General features: G+C 38.1%; 1 protein-coding gene and 1 pseudogene across 1 annotated transcript; one reads left to right on the top strand and one right to left on the bottom strand.

Annotated features, from left to right (window-relative positions):
• Positions 1-1084: 1084 nt before the first annotated feature.
• AMTN (amelotin) lies at positions 1085-15970 on the bottom strand. The gene is made up of 8 exons (XM_068974965.1): positions 15917-15970; positions 12277-12363; positions 11223-11288; positions 10018-10107; positions 5932-5967; positions 4301-4327; positions 1866-2130; positions 1085-1095 (listed from the first exon to the last, which is right to left on the bottom strand). The coding sequence occupies exons 1-8, from the start codon at positions 15968-15970 to the stop codon at positions 1085-1087; spliced, it is 636 nt and encodes a 211-aa protein (XP_068831066.1).
• A 3481-nt stretch (positions 15971-19451) lies between these two features.
• Positions 19452-20117, top strand: LOC138081851 (RWD domain-containing protein 1 pseudogene; annotated as a pseudogene).
• Positions 20118-20785: the final 668 nt, after the last annotated feature.

Below are 20785 nucleotides of genomic sequence, written 5' to 3'. Positions count from 1 at the left end.
AAAAAAGATCTGCTGCAATTTATGTCAAAGGGTGTTCTGCCTATGTTTTCCTCTAAAAGTTTTATAGTATCTGGTTTTACACATAGGTCTTTAATTCATTTTGAGTTTATATTTGTATATGGTGTTAGAGAATGTTCTAATTTCATTCTTCTACATGTAGCTGTCCAGTTTTTCCAGTACTGCTTGTTGAAGAGATGTTTCTTCATTGATATTCCTGCTCCTTTGTTTTAGATTAATTGGCCATAAGTGTATGGGTTATTTCTGGCCTTTCTATCCATTCTATTGATCTATGTTTCTGTTTTTGTGCCAATGTCATACTTTTTTTATTACTGTAGCTTTGTAGTATCATCTGAAGTCAGGAAGCATGATTCCTCCAGCTCTTTAGCAGATATGTTATCAGTGTCATTCCTCAATATCAGACATAACAAATTAAACATTAAATGCCATAATCACTAGCTCTGTATTCTAAGCAACTTGAGGACTGACAATGTGAATTATAATTCTTGGCTTCCACTGCGTATTTTAGAGGCACATGTAGTTTGCTTTGCTTTGCAATTAATTTGCTTATTGAAAATTAAATCTGTGGCTCCTATGGGAAAGAGTGGGTCATAAGGTGATTTTAAGAAGATTAGAACTTGTCCTTACATGGCTTGGTGTCCACTCCCGTGACTGCTGCGTTTTCTGCTTCCAAAGACAGTCTATACCAAGAATATCATCTAAGTGTCCTGAGGTAATGCAGTTTCTGAAATAGTCTGAATAGTCTTTCTTTTACTCCCACAAAGAAGACAAAGAGTCAGTTTAAAAGTATATTTTTAATATACATATCTTCCGGGTCCAAGGTGGCATAATATTATATTTGAAAGACAAATTTATGCATTTCATTAGTATTTTTTTTCAGAAGTCAGTATTCTCCAGGAAGTATATATTTTCTGAAATTTCAAGAAAAAATTTTAAATAAGCTAAGAATTAATTTCTTCTGATACTGTCCAGTATGTCTTAATCTATTCAATAATATGACCAATGAAAAAGATTCTCATGTGTCACCACATCTGAGGTGGTTCAGTTGAAAAAAAATTGAGACAGCTTACTGAATTCCTGGAAGAAAAAAAAACCTCTTTTTAAATGTAGGTATAAGCATTTTACACTTAAATATTTTTACTTGAGATGAAAATTTCTTGGAGCGAGAGTAACAAATCATTCTTTTTTTCTCTTTGGATATTTGAAACATTTGGGTCTGGACATCCTCACAGACTAAATGATTATCTGTTTGTTAACGCTAGGAGAGCTTATTTCTTAAGTTTCATCTGAGGGGATTCATCTATTGTGCTAAGAGCAGCTTGCCACCTTACGTTAGGAAGGTCCTGAGTCTCATCCGTGATGAGTGTGTGGGAAAGAGTATCTTGATTGATTAACTATGTCCTGTGTGTGTTTGAGGGGGTGTATGGGGGATGGGAAAGGGAGCGCACCATCTGGTTTCAAATATTTTCAGCCCTGACCTGACATGGAAAGTATATTATGTCAGCAATTAAATGTTTTCTTTTGGGGTAGATTCAATAGGAAGCCCAAGAATAATGGAGTGGGTAGTCTATCCCTTCTCCAGTGTATCTTCCCAACCCAGGAATCGAACCGGGGTCTCCTGCATTGCAGGTGGATTCTTTATCAACTGAGCTATCAGGGAAGCCCCAGTAGGGATAGTAACCCTGGAAAAATAATCCCTTATTGCTGGAATCAAATGCAAGTGAGTAAAGGGGCTCCCTGATATTATTAGGATCTGTATTTGTCAAGGCAAGACAAAGAACCCTTCTCTCTCACTCCACAGATGACTCTCATGGCCCTGGGGTGTCTTCCTGGCTTGGAGAACCTACCTTTGGGTGACCCTGTAGGGGTTTCCTCCGTGGTTTGCCTGCCCCTCTGGATGCCAGCAGGTGTGGTTGCTGCAAAGTCATCATCTGTCCCACTAGGGGTTGAGAAGGGGTCCTCTGGGGTTCCCTGGGTGGCAGGATTTGCTCCTGCTTGTCCTGCAGGAAGGATTCCATTCTGGGCATCTGGATTAGCCTGACTGGTGGGCAGGATGGCTCCAGGGAACAAGGGATGGAAGATAAGACCTGTTAAGATTTGAGAGGTCCCTTGCTGGAATGAGAGAAGGAAATAGAAAAAAAAGTCAAAAGAACACATTTTAAGACTGGTCAACTAGTCTTTCCTTCTTTGAGAGCAGCAAGTTTGAGTAGGATTCACAGATGAAGAGGGTAGAGTCAGCAAAAACAGTAAAGATTGGGCATTCCTCAGAGAAAAGGCCCCCTAGCCTGAGCCAAGCCTGATGCTGGTTTCATTACTAAGGATCCTTGCTGTGCTCCATTTTTCTCAGAAAGGGAAAGCAAGAACCAAGTCAGTCACAGGAAAAGGAACAATGCATCACTTGTTCATATCAGTTGTATCTGGAAGTAGAACTAAGACAGAAACTCCATACAATTGCAGCAGGCTAGATTTCTGTTATTGACCTAAACCACAGTCTCTCCTTTGCTCAGAGTTTTAAAATAGTAAGAGAATAAAAATTAATGGAAAAATGAAGTCAAGTAGATTAATCAATTCTTATCTCATGACTTTTATGCTTTCTTTTGATATATATTTTTCAAGGGCATTGGAATATTCAGTCAAGAACATTTCTTTTGGCAACTCAGCCACTGGTGTATTCTTTGAGGTTACTCAATGGATCGCCTTTCAGTTGGACTGTCAGTGATTTGCACACTGGTACTGAATGTTGTTGGTACCTAGACTTTTCTGCTGGGAAAAAATTACCATGAAAAATTCTTCCTAAGACAAAATGCCTGGAAATCAGCTGGTTTTGGAGAGAGTTCAGGCAGAAACCAGTTCTCTGGGACCTCCCAGTTCTGATAGCATTTGCATAGAAGAAAAAGGGTTGAAAACTGATAATTAAGATACAGGTCTGTTTCTTTGAGCATGGTTCTCAATTGTTAGTATACATAAATACCACCTGGAAGGCAGAAGCATACATTTTTAACCAGCACTCCAAATTGTCGTGGTTTGATGGTTCGGGACTGACATTTGGAAAACACTGTCTCAGATTTATGAGGTACTGAAACCAGAATTAGGCTTATGCTGGATGAGAGACAGGAGTAGCGTACAGAAATTTTCAAACTGGGGGTTGCGACATCCATGCATTTGAAATGAAGAAGATGGTGCATCATTAAAAAACAAGGCAAAAACAATAGGCTATAAATTACCAGTGTACTCTCTATAATAAGGGTAAATATTGTTTCATAAAATGTGTATATTTTAGCAACATGAAAAATATAACTGTTACTGTGCATTCACTAAAACAACTTGAAAACCATTGGAATAGTGGATAGAAAAACGGCTTTTAATCTAGATGTACTGCTTTATTGACCTTGGCACCTATGTTGCTTAAGTTTTTCTAGCCTCTGTGTCTTTTTCTGTTAAATTGTGCTAAAAATCTCGAATTTGTAATCTGGTGAGTATTAAAGTCAATATATGTAAAAAGAAAAATCCACCGAGGTGCTTGTTTTATAGGATCAGGTCCATAACTGGTAGAAATGGGTGTTCATGTATCAGTGTTGGCAAAACAGCCCCATTATTTGACTTTATTTATGAAAAATTAAGCAAATCTCTACCTTCCTTATAATATAAAAATTTAAAAACTATCTTCCCAGATATTTCCTCAACTCTTCACTTTAGTGTCAAGTTTAGATACCGTTAATTCAAATTATTTTTCTCTGAAAATGACTCTGGAGAAATGCGTAGAAGTGCCTAGGCATAGTACTATGAGTTTTGGGGTTCAGCCCTTTAGTTATTCATATGTCTAGAGCAGATTTAATTTATCATCATAAGATGCTAGAATAAAAATATATTTTTCTACAAGCATTAAACATTTAAGTAAAAAAAGAATCTTTCCTGAGATAGAGATCAATATGTATATGATTCTAAATCTACATGTATTTCAATAACTTATAACACTAGATTTTAATCATCTTTAAATAAAATTTAAAAATATGCAATGTCTTTCTGGATAGACCTGAATCTGAGATCAATATGTAGAAAACAAAAGCTAAGTCAAATCAGTGGAGAAGTAGCTGGAGAAGGATGATGGAATCCCTAGCTGGAGAAAAGATAACCTAATGAGAAGGCCTACAAAAGTGTTCAGTGTATGATAGCATGTACCAGGTTTAGGGGCTGAGGTCAAAAGTTATATGAGGACAGAAAACAGCATTGTGGGAGCAGTGAAAAGAACTTGAAATACTAGGAATTAATTTTTTTTGTTTACCAGTTCCTCTGAGCTTAGGATAGTACCCTAAAAGGAAAATAATAACACATATTATTAGACAGATTTTAATATATTTGAGGCAATATATATATATCATAATTTAAAAGCTTAAAATGGTTTTAAAAAGATATATATTTTTTAATTTTCAGCAATAATTTAAACTGGCTTTGAGACTTTTATTACAAAACTCAAGTCAGCACATGGTATTGGTCTGCTAACATTTTTTATCTGAGTGATGGGAGGTTTTATGCATTTCAAAAATTACCTATTTTCTATTATTAGGTAATATATACACATTAGAGGAAACTTGGAAAATGCAGACAGCCATAAAGAAAAAGAAATATAACCCCATCATGCAGAGTTGATGTATTTTCTTCCAGATGTTTTTCAAACATTTCTTTTTTACATACTAGAAGTCACATCATTTACACAATTTGTGTCTTACCTTTTAATACTACACAGCAATTCTTTAACCATGTTGCCAAAAAATTTTAATAAATGTACTTTTGAATGGTCACAAGTATTTGCTTTTATGCTGTACAGTTTACATAATAATTTTCCTTCTGTTTAAATTTAAGTTGCACCTAATATACTTCTCTGGGGGCTTCCCAAATGTGCAATGGTAAAAAGTCTGCCTGCCAAAGCAGGAGACCCTAGAGACGCGGGTTCTTTCCCTGGGTCAGAAAGACCACCTGGAGTAAGAAACAGCAACCCACTACAGTATTCTTGCCTGGAAAATTCCATGGATAGAGAAGCCTGGCGGGCTACAATCCATGGGGTTGCGAAGAGTTGGAAGCAACTGAGTGACGGACTGCACACACAATATTTGTCTTTACTATAAAAATATTTTGATGAATATATTTGTAAGTAAACCTTTGCTGTTCATTGGAATGTGTTCCTTAATGTGGAATTAAGAGTTAGTGTGAATTTTATATTTGATTCTGCTTTTAGAAGTAAAAACTCAAGAGGGAGGGGACGTATGTAAACTTATAGCTGATTCACGCTGTTGTACAGCAGAAACCAACATAGCATTGTAAAGCAATTATCCTCCAGTTAAAAAAAAGGAAGAAGTAAAACCTGCCATCTGATGCTCATATTTGATCTTGGGTTTTGGTAATTGTATGAGTGATCTCAAGAATTACCTTTCATAAAGGAAAAATAGAGAGGAAAGTTTATTATTTTTAGGGAAAAGACATATAGTTAATAAATACATGAGATTAAAAAAATCCCCCACATCATCAATTTTTAGATCAGCTAATTAATTAATTAATTCTTTTTTTGCTTGACAGTGTAGTATAAAGGATTGACTGGTTGCTTCATCTGTGATGTTTACTGTGTGATATAACTGAACAACTAACTGTAAGTGTCGCTAGTTACTCGTCTTCAAATTGGAAATAAAAACATTGACTACAGAAGATTATTTGAAGCTTAGATGAAATAGTACATAATAAACAAAAAGTATTTAGGACAGTGCCTGGCACATAGTGAGTGCCCAGTAAATGTTCTTGTTATTATCCTATTTGTAATGTTCATACAGTGCAAAGTAAACAGGAAGCTTGGCAACTATCTGGTGAATTGATACAGAATTCAATGGTGATCTAAAATAAAATCATATTGTGAAATAATCTTACCTGGGCTCCAAAGTGTGCTACAATAACTGGTAACATCTGAAAAAAGAGTGAAAAATTTAGTAAAAATATACTAAAAGTTAAATTCTGGCAAATGATGTAAATATTGAGACTTTCAACATAAGTACACAATATTTATTAAATAGATATTCCGTTTAATGTATCATCTAAAATCATAGATATTGACTCATGAGAATGATGGCAACTGGAACTGATTCAGTTTGTGAAAAGAAGATTAGGCCCAGAGAGATTTAGAAACCAGCTTAAGGCAGTACATTTAAAAGGCAGAAGTTAGTAAATTGGATGAAAATAATTTTGTTCTCAGTTCAGTTCAGTTCAGTTCAGTTGCTCAGTCGTGTCCGACTCTTTGCGACCCCATGAACTGCAGCACGCCCGGCCTCCCTGTCATCACCATCTCCTGGAGTTCACCCAAATTCATGTCCATCGAGTCGGTGATGCCATCCAGCCATCTCATCCTCTGTCATCCCCTTCTCCTCCTGCCCCCAATGCCTCCCAGCATCAGAGTCTTTTCCAATGAGTCAACTCTTCGCATGAGGTGGCCAAAGTATTGTAGTTTCAGCTTTAGCATCATTCTTTCCAAAGAACACCCAGGACTGAACTCCTTTAGAATGGACGGTATCTGCAAACTTAAAATTATTCCAAGTAATCATGATGATAAAATGCATGTTTCTTTTCCATGGCATCTCAGAAGATACATGAAACCATGTAGTGGATATTTTAAAATAATCAAGATTTCTTGAAGCATATATAGTTAGTCTTACAATGGTTGCCTGGATATTTTGCTATTAAAAGAGGCACAAGTAGGAAATTATGGATGATATTGTTCAACATCCCTGGTCCTAACAGAGTTCTTAGCACTAAGTGAGAATCACTCTACTGGTCACTGATGACTATGTGAATGGAATGAATTTGTAGATGGAAAGATCTGGGTGAGGTGTTGGTGTGCTCTACCACTCTAAGAACTAACTTTAGGATTTGTTAGAAAGAATTAGGGTTTTAAGGTTTATTTTTATTTCTATAGAAATCCAGTGTCATAAAAGTTATCAAAATGGGACTTTTAATGCAACCCAACCTAAAAGATTTGAAAGTCTTATAAAAAGACCTTTATTATTTCTCAAGAAGTTTGTACAGTAATACCCATAATGCTCAAAGATTAAAAATACACACATTTAGGAAAAAGCCTTACTCTCAGTTAGATCCTTGGCTACTGACCATAAAACAAATAGTCTTCAGGGTGGCAATGAAGAAATGGATCAAAGGAAAGGAACAAAGGATTTTTGAGAAAACAAAATGGAAAGTTCTTCTTTAAAGGCAAATTAGAAAGAACAAAAAGATACAAAGAGGAAACCACAGATGTCTAAGTAAAAACTAAAATGAAAGATACTTAACTAATGTAATAAAGATGTAACAGTAAGGAGAGAAGTTGTTAGTTTTTCATAGAGAATTTGTTTGAAATAATAGCTAAATGTATTGAATGATTACCATGTGATAGGTACTGTTCTAAGTGTTTTATGTAGATTTACTCCCTTAATCCTTCTAACAGCTCTAGTGGTAAGGTTCTAATTAATTCCTATTTTAAATGATGAAGAAAGTGAGTCACAGAGGGTTAAGTAACTTAACCACATAGGTAGTAAGTGGAGAGCCAGGATTTGGCCAGAAGTTGTGTGGCTCTAGAGTTCATTCTTAGCCGCACTGGACTTGCTTCGCTAATGAGAACTGTGGACACGTGCCCGGGTTTCCGGCAGGGGATATAAGGTACTCTGCGTAGGGAGAGACAAGGTCAGAGCAGCTGCGCCTGCACAGGAGAAGGCATGTATGAGGACCCTTGGTGGTGGTATAGCCTAGAGACACTGAAGAAGCCCCAGAGAATGAGGATTGATTTATATTATTGGTTGATGGGGCCACGCGTGTCAAACGTCTCTACCGAATCTTTAATACCATCTACAGTGCCCACTACTGCCTTGGACTCCAGTGGATCTACTCTTTGGGGAATATGAAGATGTACTAAGTCTGACTTTGAGGTTAGAACAGGGCAGCAATTGAAACTGAACCTGGGGGCAGTTGGCAGGTGGACTCTACCAAGGTCATGCAATAAACAACTCTCTCTAGTCTTTTTCAGAGGGTCACCCTTATTATTAAGATATAAATAACAGAAAACACTTGGAGTGAAGGCTCTAATATATCTGTAAGAAATAATATACATCAGTATTAAAAAAGAAATGTAAAAGTTAGTTACATAGTCTTTTGTGTTGTTATCTTGGACAAAAGAAGGTACAGGGAAAAGTATTGGTTGAATACGATGTAGAATTTAAATTGAGCAGCTTAAAATAATTTTGTCAATTAGACTCAGCTTTGATTGTAATTACTAATTAATGCAAGCTTGCTACTATAAGTTGGGTGTCCATAGTGGTAGGATATAGGATATAGTTATGCTTCATTTTTTGGGAATGTGTATTAAAAGTCTTATATTTTTTAATGTCTTTGGACTCGCAAATTCTATTCCGGGTCTTAAGGAAATAATCACCAATATGGTCAAAGTCTTAGTTAAAGGATGTTCTGCTGCTGCTGCTATTACTGCCAAGTCACTTCAGTCGTTCACTGTGGTATTATTTACGGAAGTAAAAATTTTGGAAAAAACACAAACTTTTCCAGTATGGTGGAATACTAAGCAATCATTGAAAACAATATTATGCTATTCACAATATTATAAGTGAATATTCAAAATATAGGAAAGTATTTTCAAAATGTATTATGTGAAAAAGTTATAGAACATTAGATATAGTAAGAACATATTTTCTTTAAAAACCATACTTATATGCATAGAAAAAAGACTGAAAGGTCATACTTTAGAATGCTGACAGTGTTTAATTCTGACTGATAGGCTTATGAGTGAATTTTAGTTTTTCCTTTGCTCTTGAGAGTCCCTTGGACTGCAAGGAGATCCAACCAGTCCATTCTAAAGGAGATCAGCCCTGGGTGTTCTTTGGAAGGACTGATGCTAAAGCTGAAACTCCAGTACTTTGGCCACCTCATGCAAAGAGTTGACTCATTGGAAAAGACCCTGATGCTGGGAGGGATTGGGGGCAGGAGGAGAAGGGAACGATAGAGGATGAGATGGCTGGATGGCATCACCGACTCGATGGACATGAATTTGGGTGAACTCCGGGAGGTGGTGATGGAGAGGGAGGCCTGGGGTGCTGCAATTCATGGGGTCGCAAAGGGTCAGACACGACTGAGCGACTGAACTGAACTGAACTATCTTTTTTCTAAATTCTCTATAATTAACATATAGCATATATGTAATAAGAAAGTTTCTACAAAAATCAGATTATGTGGGAATGATAGGGACTGAGCTTATGTGTTAGGGAGAATAAGTTAACGATAACCAATTAGTCATAAAGGATCCCTCTATTTTTCTCCAGAGTCATTGAACAATTTAGAGAAATTCCAAGAAGAAAAGTTTGGGCTCTGCAGTTAAAATGCAAGCATTTCTAAAAAGAGGTGGTGTCCTAAGTATGTCATTATATCTTTGTGTGAGAAAGTTTTGGGTTTTTTTTTTTCCTAAAAGCAAATAATTATGGGAGGAGAAAAAGAACAAAGAACTAGAGGATTCTCAGGAACTTGAAAGGAGGCATGGAAAAGGGGCACAAAAAGGAGATTAGATTTGCTGGAAATAAGTTTGTCCATCCCTTATCTTTTCTTTGGAATGATTCTGGTCACTCAGAAGTCTTTCATAGAAACAGAGCAAGCTGGAGAAGAATCCTGATGCCTCTCAATTTCCAGCTTTATTCTTTACTTCTCAATCTTCTCTAGCTCTTCATGTTTCCTGTTACCTGTTACAAGTGTACGCTTGAGAGGCATGGGGCAGCATGCTTAGTTTTCTGGGTGTGTTTTCAAGGAGTTTCAGCAAGAACCAAATTGCCAAAGATGGTCATGAGTTTAATAAGACATCCCTCTGCAAAGTGTCTGGGTAAAACTTTCAAGAACCTTGAAAATATTTTTTCCTCTCCTTAGGCTTTCACCTGAGGGAAAACGCCAGTGTTAAACTGAGTAGGGCTTTGAACTTACTTGTGGTTGCAGCTGCTGCTGTACCTTCAGTCCCCCCAAGGCCAGTGGGAGGGTCTGTGTACCAGACGGCATCCCTGCAGCAGGATTTAGCTGTAGGGCAATGAGGAAGATTGTGTTGTTTCAGTTTGAACATTCGGGATATGAAACTGTATTTATTAGATGTAAAAGGGAGCATTTGGTTTGCAAATCTATAGTAGATGACATTGCATTTGGAATTAGGTATACAAATGAAGCTTAGAGACCTGTTTAGTCTGCTGGTACAACCATGAAGTCCAGGACTAACTTTCACACTCAATTTTCCTTTGGCATTTAACCCATTCTCCTGAGGATTACTTAGGTGATCTCATACTTGCCTTCCCCTTTTGGCTATGACAGCAATGGTTCCAGGAATTTTCCTGATACTTTCTTATGAAGAAAATGAGTTCCTTCATAGGTATCCCCATGAAAATTGTGAGGGTCCAGATAAAGTAGCTTGAGTATGATCTAGTACTACATTTAAATCTGACCACTGGGGAAAAAACCCACTTTAAGCAGGGAAGAAATTTATTAATTATTTTATCCCCCAGACAGATTAAACTATGCAGACATTCTATGAGAAGAATGTCGATTTTCCTATCCGTTCTCATTTGCTCTTATTGTTGGGGTGATAATAGCAGTCATAGTGTTTGTATATTGTATAGGCTGTGAGGAAGATGTGAAAAAGTGAAAGTGTGAGTCGCTCAGTTGTGTCTGACTGTTTGAGATCCCATGGACTGTGGCCTGCCAGGCACCTCTGTCCATGGGATTCTCCAGACAAGAATACTGCAGTGGTTAGCCATTCCCTTCTCCAGAGGATCTTCCTCAGGAATCAAACCGAAGTCTCCTGCATTGCAGGCAGATTCTGTCTGAGCCACCAGGAAAGCCCTGTGAGGAAGATATGTTGGAGGAATGAGAAGGGGAGCTCAGAGAGGAGGTAAGAACTAAAGAAGTAAAGACTTGAGAATTAGATTAATTCCTTTAGAGATAATCTTAAAGATAAGAAAAATTTTTATGTATTGAATAGTATTCGGCTGTCTTTGACTTTTCTGTGTCATCTCTCTTTCTGTTTATCTCTAGTGAAATGTGTGTATGTGTACATCTGTGGATACCCACCCCATATATACACTCAACATGAGGTGTTATTTTTATTTAACAATGAACATTAAAATGATATAAAAGGTACTTACCAGTTGCAAGTCTGACCCCAGTGTGAGCATATGTGTCAAAGGAATTAGACTTAAAGAAGAGAAGACCTGCAGGGCATTGAAATTAATATGTGAGACAAAAAGTTGTCTGGTTTTACAGTTCAGTGGTTTATATCCTCAAGTAACATATACTTCTATCACAGGTGGATTTACCATGAAGCTAAAGCTTCAGGGCCTCTCACTAGCATTGCCCCTTCCATGGCCCTTGGAGGTACCCAAGCAATGTGTCAACTTTAAGGTATTTATCAGCTTAAAAGTGTGTAATTTACTCATTTCTTATCTCACCATGAATTTTTCACTTTAGTAAAATTTTGCATATCTAATTTTGCATATCTAATTTTGTATTATTTTTTAAGGAAAGTCCTCTAAGCTTCAAGTTCCTTAAGGCAGAAGGTTGGCTAGTGTCTTGAGTATTGTGTAATGTCCATAGATCAAAATGAAAACTTTATTCTGGTGTTACTGTACCATTTTCACAAAGTCTAGATGTAGGTAAGGAGAGGTCTTTTTGAACAGAGGGAGGATGGGAAGAAGGGGGAGAGTAGCTAGGAGACCATTCAGTTTTCAAAAGTATTTAAATATGCTTCAATGACAGATTTTGCAGTAACACAACAGTTCATCAACAATAAAAGTTAAAATCACTAGGAAATCTGCAACTATTTTTATGGATTACCTCTTAATCCCTGTAGGTTCTGGCAATTACTGTATTTGCTTAAGTCGCAGTTTTTCAAAAGCATAGATGATCAAGCTTTTTCAATAGGTGTAACTATTGCTTTTCAGAGTTGACTAGATTTGGTTGCTGAACCAAATTATTACTCAGACAAAAGGAATAGGAATGAATATGTGTTGAAATAATAAGAATGAAATAAGAAATATGAATTTAAAAAACTATGTTTCTTGTTTTTATTTCCCCCCCAAATAAGGCTTTTCTGTCTCTTGCTCAGTCAGGAAACTTTGGGTGAATCTTGACTTTAAATCCACCAGCTTTAGCATGTTCGCTTTGATGGTCTCCAGATTTTCAGCATTGTAGGACTCTTACCTGACTTGGCTGCTGTGGATTTAGCAGTGTTGCCTGATCTGGAACAAGCTTAGTAGGAGGAAGCACCAGGGCAGGGTTGAGCTGCATCTGTGATAACAAATATTTGAAGAAGCAGCATCTACCATTTCTCATGTGTGTTCGCAAGCCTGTTTGAGTTGGCCTTGAGCCTGAACTTAAAGAAAGCTAGCAGAATACCAAGTGAAGGGACCTTATATAAACACACTGGAGCTGTCATGACCAGCTCTCCCTCCCCCACATTGACTGGGAACAAGACAAAGAATTATTAAGCTATTTGGCAGGATGAAGTTATCCAGTAGGGAGCATTCCTCCAGCTCAGGCTTGAGACACCAGACCTCAGAGTAAAGAAACTTATGTCAAAGTGAAAGGAAAGTGAAGTTGCTCAGTCCTGTCCAACTCTGCGACCCTGTGGACTGTAGCCCGCCAGACTCCTCTGTCCATGGGATTCTCCAGGCAAGAATACTGGAGTGGGTTGCCATTTCCTTCTCCAGGGGATCTTCCCAACCCAGGGATCAAACCCAGGTCTCCTGCATTGCAGGCAGACGCTTTAACCTGTGAGCCACCAGGGAAGCCCCCTAACTTATGTCAGGTGATCTGTAAAAACGGAAAGAAGACTAAGGTTTAGAAAGAGAAGGAACAAGGAGACTTTTAAAATTCTCTTCTCCTGGATGACCTGTTTTAAGACAGAAACAATATAACTTCCAGCTTTACCCATTCCTGACGGAAAGTCATGCCAATGTTGAATCTTAAAAGAAAAACTAAATTTAAACCTCTTATAGAATATTTCACCCCCACCTAGGGGTAGGAGCAAGGAAAAAGCAAATTTAATGAATATTGTAGAGGTATAATTTCAAACTTAAAAATGGTTTGAGGTCTTGTATCCATTTATTTCCAGGAGGTAATAAGTTTAGCCAAAATGCAAAAATGTCTGCCTTTAGCCCCTGTGTGTTTTGGAGGTTTTAACTCCCTGGAATATTTTGTGCATGACAGGAGATGCAACTGTCGAAAGGGAAAGTGCCAGCTATGGGGAGGGACAGAGGGTGAGTAGGGCACGTGGTTTTCTGGTGGTAGTCATTTCTTTTCCTCCTCTGGATATAAAATATATAGTCCACACCTCAGCTCTGTACACATTTGCTTTTTCCTAATGCTTGAAGATAAATTGCCATGATTTCTACTGCATTTTCATGAAGCTGTCAGCCTTGAGTCTGACAAGTCACTCCTGTAATAGAAATTCAGTCCCCTGCTTGGTCAGAGTATTTTCTTAGTGTATTAGGAATAACTGAATTTTAGGGGTAAAAGTCTTTTTGAGTCCATATGACCTAGTTGTATTATTCTAGTTTATCAGCGAAACTGAGAAGCACTGTGACCTGCCCACAGTGATTTTATGAGTTGTAGAGCCTGTACTAGGAATTCCTGCAAGGACTTTTAGTCCTTGAAGAAATGAGTCCTTCTATTTGTTTCTCTTAGCCTTCCAGCTGCATTGAGGTGGAAGCTTCCTGTCCAGGCTGACTCTAGTTGGCCTTTGCTCCTGGCTGTGTCCCCAAGGATAGTGTCCTGTGGCTCCCCCAGCACTGCACTGACTCTTGGGTCACTTGGATATATCCTGGAGCTGACAATGCCTCTTGACTTCACTTTGGTCTTTTCTCTCAGTCATAAGAGAGAAAATTGGCACTATCTGCCCTTAGGGGTCCCTTTAAGCCTTAAGATTATGTAAGTACAAATCCTGCAAAGGTGTTTTCATCTCCTGTGATTCATTGTCAGTATGGTAATCAGAGGGATCCTTTGAAAACTGCAGTCTGGTCTGTTCATGTCTTTGTTCAACCCGAGCCTTAACCTCTGTTTTCATTCAGAGTAAAAGTTAGGGACACTACAATGGCCCAAAAGGTCCTCAAACCCTGGCCCCTCAGCACCTCTCCGAACTCCCACTCTACCTCATTTCCTCTCATTCACTCCATTACTGCTATTTAGGTTCCTTGCTGTCTCTGGGACACCCAAGGCCCATTCTTACCTCAGAACCTCACTGCCACCTGCAGAGGGAATGCTCTTTTCCCAGACGTTGGCTCACTTCCTCACCTGCTTGAGTTCACCTTCTTTTTGAGGCTTACCTTGACCACTCTCCCAAACATCCAAGTGTCCCAGCTCCAATGTATACCCATATTCCCAAACTTTTGATCTACTGAAACAATTGCTAGGCTATTTTAAGTGTTCACATTTGCAAATCTATTCATTTCATATACCTTTATGATAATTCAACAAATTCATTTACAAGTAATTAAAGAAAACCTTGCCCATGTGTCCTGAGTTTTTATTTGATAAATCCTACTCTGATACCTAATAGACATTTTAATGTTACTTCTCACACTTCCTACACCACTGATTCTTGCTGCTCTCCCAGTCTGCATGAATCTGTACACTACTCCTTGGTCCACCTTGAATAATAGCTATGCTTCTAGAAAGTTTTGTCTTGAGTTTTCACAAACTATATGGTAATTTAAATTCACAAGAGATACCCAACTTAGAACAACCTTTTGGCAAATTTATTCAGTGAAGTGCAAAAATCCACATTAAAAAATTAACTTCGTAATTTACCTTGTTTAAAGATTAAATTTTTACAGGAGACTTCTTTAAAGAATGACAAATGTGTGTTTGGAATGAAATAAGAAGGAGGTTGGTTTTTCATGTTTGTTTCATCCCCTCCACGAACATCACCCTGTTCATCTCCTTCATAGAACTAATCATGGTTACAATTTATAATTATCATTAAAAATAGTCCTCATAAACACCATGAAGGATTATGTCTTTTTTTTCTCTCACCATTCTATCTTTAACAACTAGCATATTATTTGGTATATAGAGAGTTTTCAATAAATATTTGTTGATTGTATGGATGAATAAGCAAGTGTTAAGTGAGCTTAAAGCCTAATTGAGAATGTTATTTTTGTTCTGCTAATTCATAGTAAATATCTTTATTTTTTTTCTCAATGTCCTCACTGAAGCATCTCAAACAAAGGGAAATTTACTTAGAGATACAAACCACTCATGTCTATAAAATATTGGAGGATAGTTGGAATACATGTTTGAATACTAGGTTCTTTTTTTGTTAAACCTGTTATATGTGAACTTATTTTGTGATGAAATATTCTAAGTAAAAAATATTATTTGCTTCTAATATCCTCTTGTTATTGCACAATTTGGTAGACTTTTTAGAGTTTTTATAACTTATATGTTTTGTGTTTCCAATTAGAAAACTCAGAAAATGTAGTTTACATCTTTAATAATGAAAAAATAATTAGTTGGCAAGAAAATCTTAACTTTTTTTTGGAAGTAAAATAATTATCCACTTTAAGCAGACATAATCCACAGCATCCTTTTTCTCTTAATTTCTACCCTATTGCTCTGTCAAAAATAATCAAAATTCTACCATGATAAAGTGGATACAATGTAAGTACGTTGGAATATACACTAATACTTCATTAACTTATCATCTTTCAGCTTGGGCAATAAAAACAGGAAACTAAGGGAATGGGTCACAAACAGAAGATTTGGCAGAGAGGGAGAGAGAGGTCTACCGTTAGAGATGCAGTTAAGGCTGGGTTACATAAAATAAACATGCTGTACTTACCGGTAATGACAGAGTTGATCCTAGAAGACAAAACAGTAGAATCGCAGCCTTCATGTTCAAATTGCTACCTGGAACAACAAAGCAATGTTATTCTTTCACTCTGTTTTTTGAGACAAAGTGGTACGTGAAAAAAATGAGTGGTCTCTTGGAAACGGGATCAGTTCTGTTACCTTTCTCTTCACTAGGCAAAATGTACAGGTGAGGTGATTTCTCTAGTCTGTATGCTGAAAATTTTTACCCTTAGGTGAGCTATGAGTGGGTAGAAGGAATTTAAATTTGACTCCAGGAGGCTGGCAACTGAGGGGCCAATCAGGACTTAGCTGTCTGTGAAGTCATTTGGTTTCTTTCATTTCCCAACACTTCATTAGCTGCGTTATTAGCTGCAGACATCATATTACCCAATGTCTACCATTTGAATAGAGGGTATTTCAGGAAGACATGTCTTGTATAATTAAAAGTGCAGACAATAAAAAGTTACAATCTTTCTTCACCTCCATCTCCTTCCCAAATAACTTCCCAGAGTACCTGTTTTATCATGCGTACATGGGCACATAAATCAAACATCAAAATATAGCTGCCTATGTTAAAAAATGAGAACTATTATATATATTTCTCTGCAATTTACTTTGTTTTGCTTTATAAATAATCAGCAACCTATTTGTCAGTAGGTATAATTTATTTCATTTATTTAACGGCTGCATTATATTTCATTTCCTTTTGGTGGACAGTTAGTTAATCCATTTTCATTTTAGTTTGTAATTATAAAAGTGGCACAGTGAACATCCTTATACATTTTTTTCACACAAGTGGGAGTACTTTTGTAAATATTTTTCTTAAAAGTACTGTACTAAAGGATATGTATGTTTAAAATTTCAATAATGGGGGAAATGGCCAGATTGCCTCCAGAAGTGTTGAATGGTGCACTTTATTTTAAATGGGGGAAAACTGCAGTAATCTAAGCAAATGCAGGGGTCCACTGAGGTTTCTTTCACAAACAGAACAATGAAGTGCTCACCATAGGCTTTCAGGGCTCTGGGCTTTACTGGGAGTTTTCTTTAGCCTTATGTATAAGGAGGGAGGTATGCAAATTCTCAGTCCAAATCAAAGGTAAATCTGTGTCATGCTAGGATTTCACTTGGAAGGCCATCTTAGAGTTGGCTAGTTTTAGGGTATAGTATGGGCTTCCCAGGTGGCACTAGTGGTAAAGTGGTAAAGCACATTGGTAAAGTGCTTGCCAATGCAGGAGACATAAGAGATGTGGGTTCGATCCCTGGGTTGGGAAGATCCCTTGGAGGAGGGTATGCGACCGATTCCAATATTCTTGCCTGCAGAATCCCATGGATAGAGGAGCCTGACAGGCCTCAGACCATCGGGTCGCAGAGTTGGATGTGACTGAAGCGACTTAGCACACATGCTCACAAACTATAGAATGTCTGAGACAATGAGTTGTTCCCCAAAGCTTTTCTATAACTATCCATTGCACAGTCAACTTTCATTACAGTCAGGTAAGAATAGGGGACACACAAAGGTTAACCAGTATACCCTTGGTAAGTGTAATAATGTATGTGTGTGTGCTCACTTGTGTCTGAGACTCTTTGTGACCCCATGGACTGTAGCCCACCAGGTTTCTCTGTCCATGGAATTTTTCAAATATGAATACTAGAATGGGTTGTCATTTCTTACTCCAAGGGATCTTCCCAACCAAGGGATCAAACTTGCATTTCTTGGGTCTCTGGGCATTGGCAGATGGATTCTTTACCTCTGCACCACCTGAGAAGCAGTAAGTGTAATCCTAGGAGTATTCACAGGTATGGAGGGGAGCTTGGTTAATTTTGTTGGGGCCAGGAGGGCAGAGAGGGCTTATTAGAGGAGGTGAACTCTGAGCTGGTTTTGAAGAATAAAAAGGATTCATTCATTATGAATGCAAGGAGAGCATCCAGGCAGAACAGGTTTTTATAGATGGAGGTGAGATGTTATTGCTCCTTATCACAGGAACAAAATGAGGTGAGGGCAGCGGTGAGAGACAGGGTTGGCGAGATACCTAATTTTAATCACCTGTAGTATTTTTGTTTGTCTGTTTCTCTTAATATTACTTCTTTTGGCTCTCCATTGACACTGTCTTCTTCATCTCAATCAGACAGAGCTCCTTCATTATCTCCTGATCGTATGTTTCTCTTGAGCTAGATGGAAAGTTCCTGAGCCATGTCTTGTGATTCTTCAGTGTCTTCTATGTTAATGTCTTTGCAGAGCACCGTATGGGTCACTGCATGTTGACAGATAAATTGCAGAGGTATATACTGCAGGGCGCTGGAGGGAGGTGGAGTTCAGAGAAGAGATGGGGCTTTAAGTGGATTTGAAGGATAGATATGATTGATGGGACAGTGAAGAGCATGGTCAATGGGGTGATCTTAAGAGGGGCAATGACACATAAGGGCTGAAGGATGTACAAGGGAAGCAACTGTGTGTTCTCACAGGCTTTCATAGGCACATTCATTCATTCTTTTATTCTGTCAGTTTGTTCTTCTAACTCGCCAGCTAGCATGTATTCACTCTATGTTCTGCTCAAATTGTTTCCGTTTCTGGGAATAAAACAGTGGTAAAAATCCCTGCCTTAAGGAGCTTACCTTTTGTTGCTGCTGCTGCTGCTGCGTCGCTTCAGTCGTGTCCGACTCTGTGTGACGCCAGAGAAGGCAGCCCACCAGGCTCCCCCGTCCCTGGGATTCTCCAGGCAAGAACACTGGATTGGGTTGCCATTTCCTTCTCCAATGCATGAAAGTGAAAGTGAAAGTGAAGTCGCTCAGTTGTGTCCAACCCTCAGCGACCCCATGGACTGCAGCCTACCAGGCTCTTCCGTCCATGGGATTTTCTAGGTGGGGGGACATTAAATATTTGAGCCTCAATGAGTGGGAGGGAGGCTGTGACACTGTGGAATCCACTCTTTCCTGAGCATTATTTTCAATGAATGTGTAGGGGGAGGGGCTTCCTTAATTTTTTTTTCTTTTTGGAAGAAGTAGAGTTGAATTTTATGCCACTGTTGTTCCTGGGATTAGGTGAGGAGACTTGGGTTCTGTTGCCAGCCTAGAGTTTGGTGCCAGTGGTTAGCTGATTCAGTTGAATCACTGTGTGACTGTCTGGACATCAGGTGATTCAGGGAACTGACAGTGCATCAAATGCCTGATGTGGACGTCTCCAACCCCAAGCTATAATGGGACATGCCCTAGCTCGGAAACTGAGCAGTACATAGGTTTTGGCCAAAATAAATGTGGGAAATAAAGAAAGTGGAGTACTTTCTTAGACAAGGAATTTTAACTTTGAAAGCTGATAACTTGCAATAATGTAATTATGGAGGTGGGAGTCAAGAAATATGTAATATAAAAGGCGAAAATTACTAATCTTTTGAAAACTGAGAGACATCAGCAAAAACAGAGGTAAACCGAGCAGTCCATAGGTTTTGACCAAAATAAACGTGGGAAATAAAGAAAGCAAAGTACTTTCTTAGACAAGGAATTTTAACTTTGAAAGCTGATAACTTTCCTTCACACTATTATCAGAAAATCCACCCAACTTCACCATTACTGTGACATCTGAGGCTGGAGAAAATGATGAAACTGCCCAGACAACCCTCAAGTTTACATACAGTGAAAAATACCCAGATGAAGCTCCCCTTTATGAAATATTCACCCAGTTAAATCTAGAAGATAATAATGTAGCAGACATTTAAAAATTATTAGCATTACAGGCAGAAGAAAACCTTGGTATGGTGATGATCTTCACCTTAGTGACAGCTGTGCAAGAAAAATTAAATGAAATAGTAGATCAAATAAAAACTAGATGAGAAGAAGAAAAGAAACAAAAAGAAAAAGACGCAGAAGAAGCCAAAAAGCAATTATTCCATGGTACTCCTGTTATAATTGAGAATTTCTTAAATTGGAAGGCCAAGTTTGATGCAGAACTCTTGGAAATTAAAAAGAAATGGATGAAGGAAGAAGAGCAAGCAGGAAAAAGTAAATTAAGTGGGAGATAACTATTTGAAACAGATCGTAATCTCGACACATCTGATATCCAGTTCTTGGAAGATGCTGGAAACAACGTGGAGGTAGATGAGTCTTTGTTTCAGGAAATGGATGACTTGGAGCTGGAGGACAATGACGATGATCCAGACTACAATCCTGCTGACTGGGAGAGGGACTTGACCGACTGATGGACTATTCCCATCTGCAGAGGGGCTTGACTGCCACAGCATCTGTGGCTATGCTGAGAGGGTGTTGATTTTCCTTTCTTTTTTCTAAGAAAAAAAAAATTTCAGGAGAATATTCTTCTGATGGCTTTCATCATTGAACTTAATAAATTGATCTTAAAAATTTCAAAAAAAAAAGAAAGCTGATAACTTGCAATAATATAATTATGGAGGTAGGAGTCAAGAAATAGGTAATATAAAAGGGGAAAATCCCTAAATGTTTTGAAAACCGAGAGACATCAGCAAAAACAGAGAGGTAATTTATTTTTCTTAAATGACTTAGGCTATCAGGATTCATTACAGTATTTTGTGAACTACAGGCAACACCTAGCCCTGTAGGTCTAGACATTTCTTAGTATTTCTTATTGGCTTTAGTTTAAGTTTCTTTGATTTATGGACACTGTCTCCTCAGGAAAAATGCACATATGCCCATGAACACAATGTGTACCCACCAACTTCAGGGGTTTCATGGATCTCCTGAGAGCCCCACTGTGCGCAACCACCCTTTTGTTGTGTTCAGTTGCTCAGTTGTGTCCGGCTCTTTGTAACCCCATGGACTGAAGCCCACCCAGCTCCCATCTGTCCATGGGATTTCCTAGGCAAGAAAACTGGAGTGGGTTGCCATTTCCTTC

This window comes from Capricornis sumatraensis, chromosome 7 (assembly GCF_032405125.1).
Source record: "Capricornis sumatraensis isolate serow.1 chromosome 7, serow.2, whole genome shotgun sequence".
NCBI classification, from domain to species: domain Eukaryota; kingdom Metazoa; phylum Chordata; class Mammalia; order Artiodactyla; family Bovidae; genus Capricornis; species Capricornis sumatraensis.
The sequence above is the reverse complement of the archived record's forward strand: the minus strand, read 5'-3'. Positions and strand labels throughout refer to the sequence as shown.

What these genes read in the sequence shown, in the direction of transcription:
- AMTN (XM_068974965.1), bottom strand. Translation starts at nt 15,970, where the DNA reads ATGAAGGCTGCGATTCTACTGTTTTGTCTTCTAGGATCAACTCTGTCA. An exon ending in ATCCACAGCAGCCAAGTCAG is followed by an intron (nt 11,289 to 12,276) that starts GTAAGAGTCCTA and finishes AATGCCCTGCAG; the next exon opens with GTCTTCTCTTCTTTAAGTCT. An exon ending in TGGGGTCAGACTTGCAACTG is followed by an intron (nt 10,108 to 11,222) that starts GTAAGTACCTTT and finishes ATTGCCCTACAG; the next exon opens with CTAAATCCTGCTGCAGGGAT.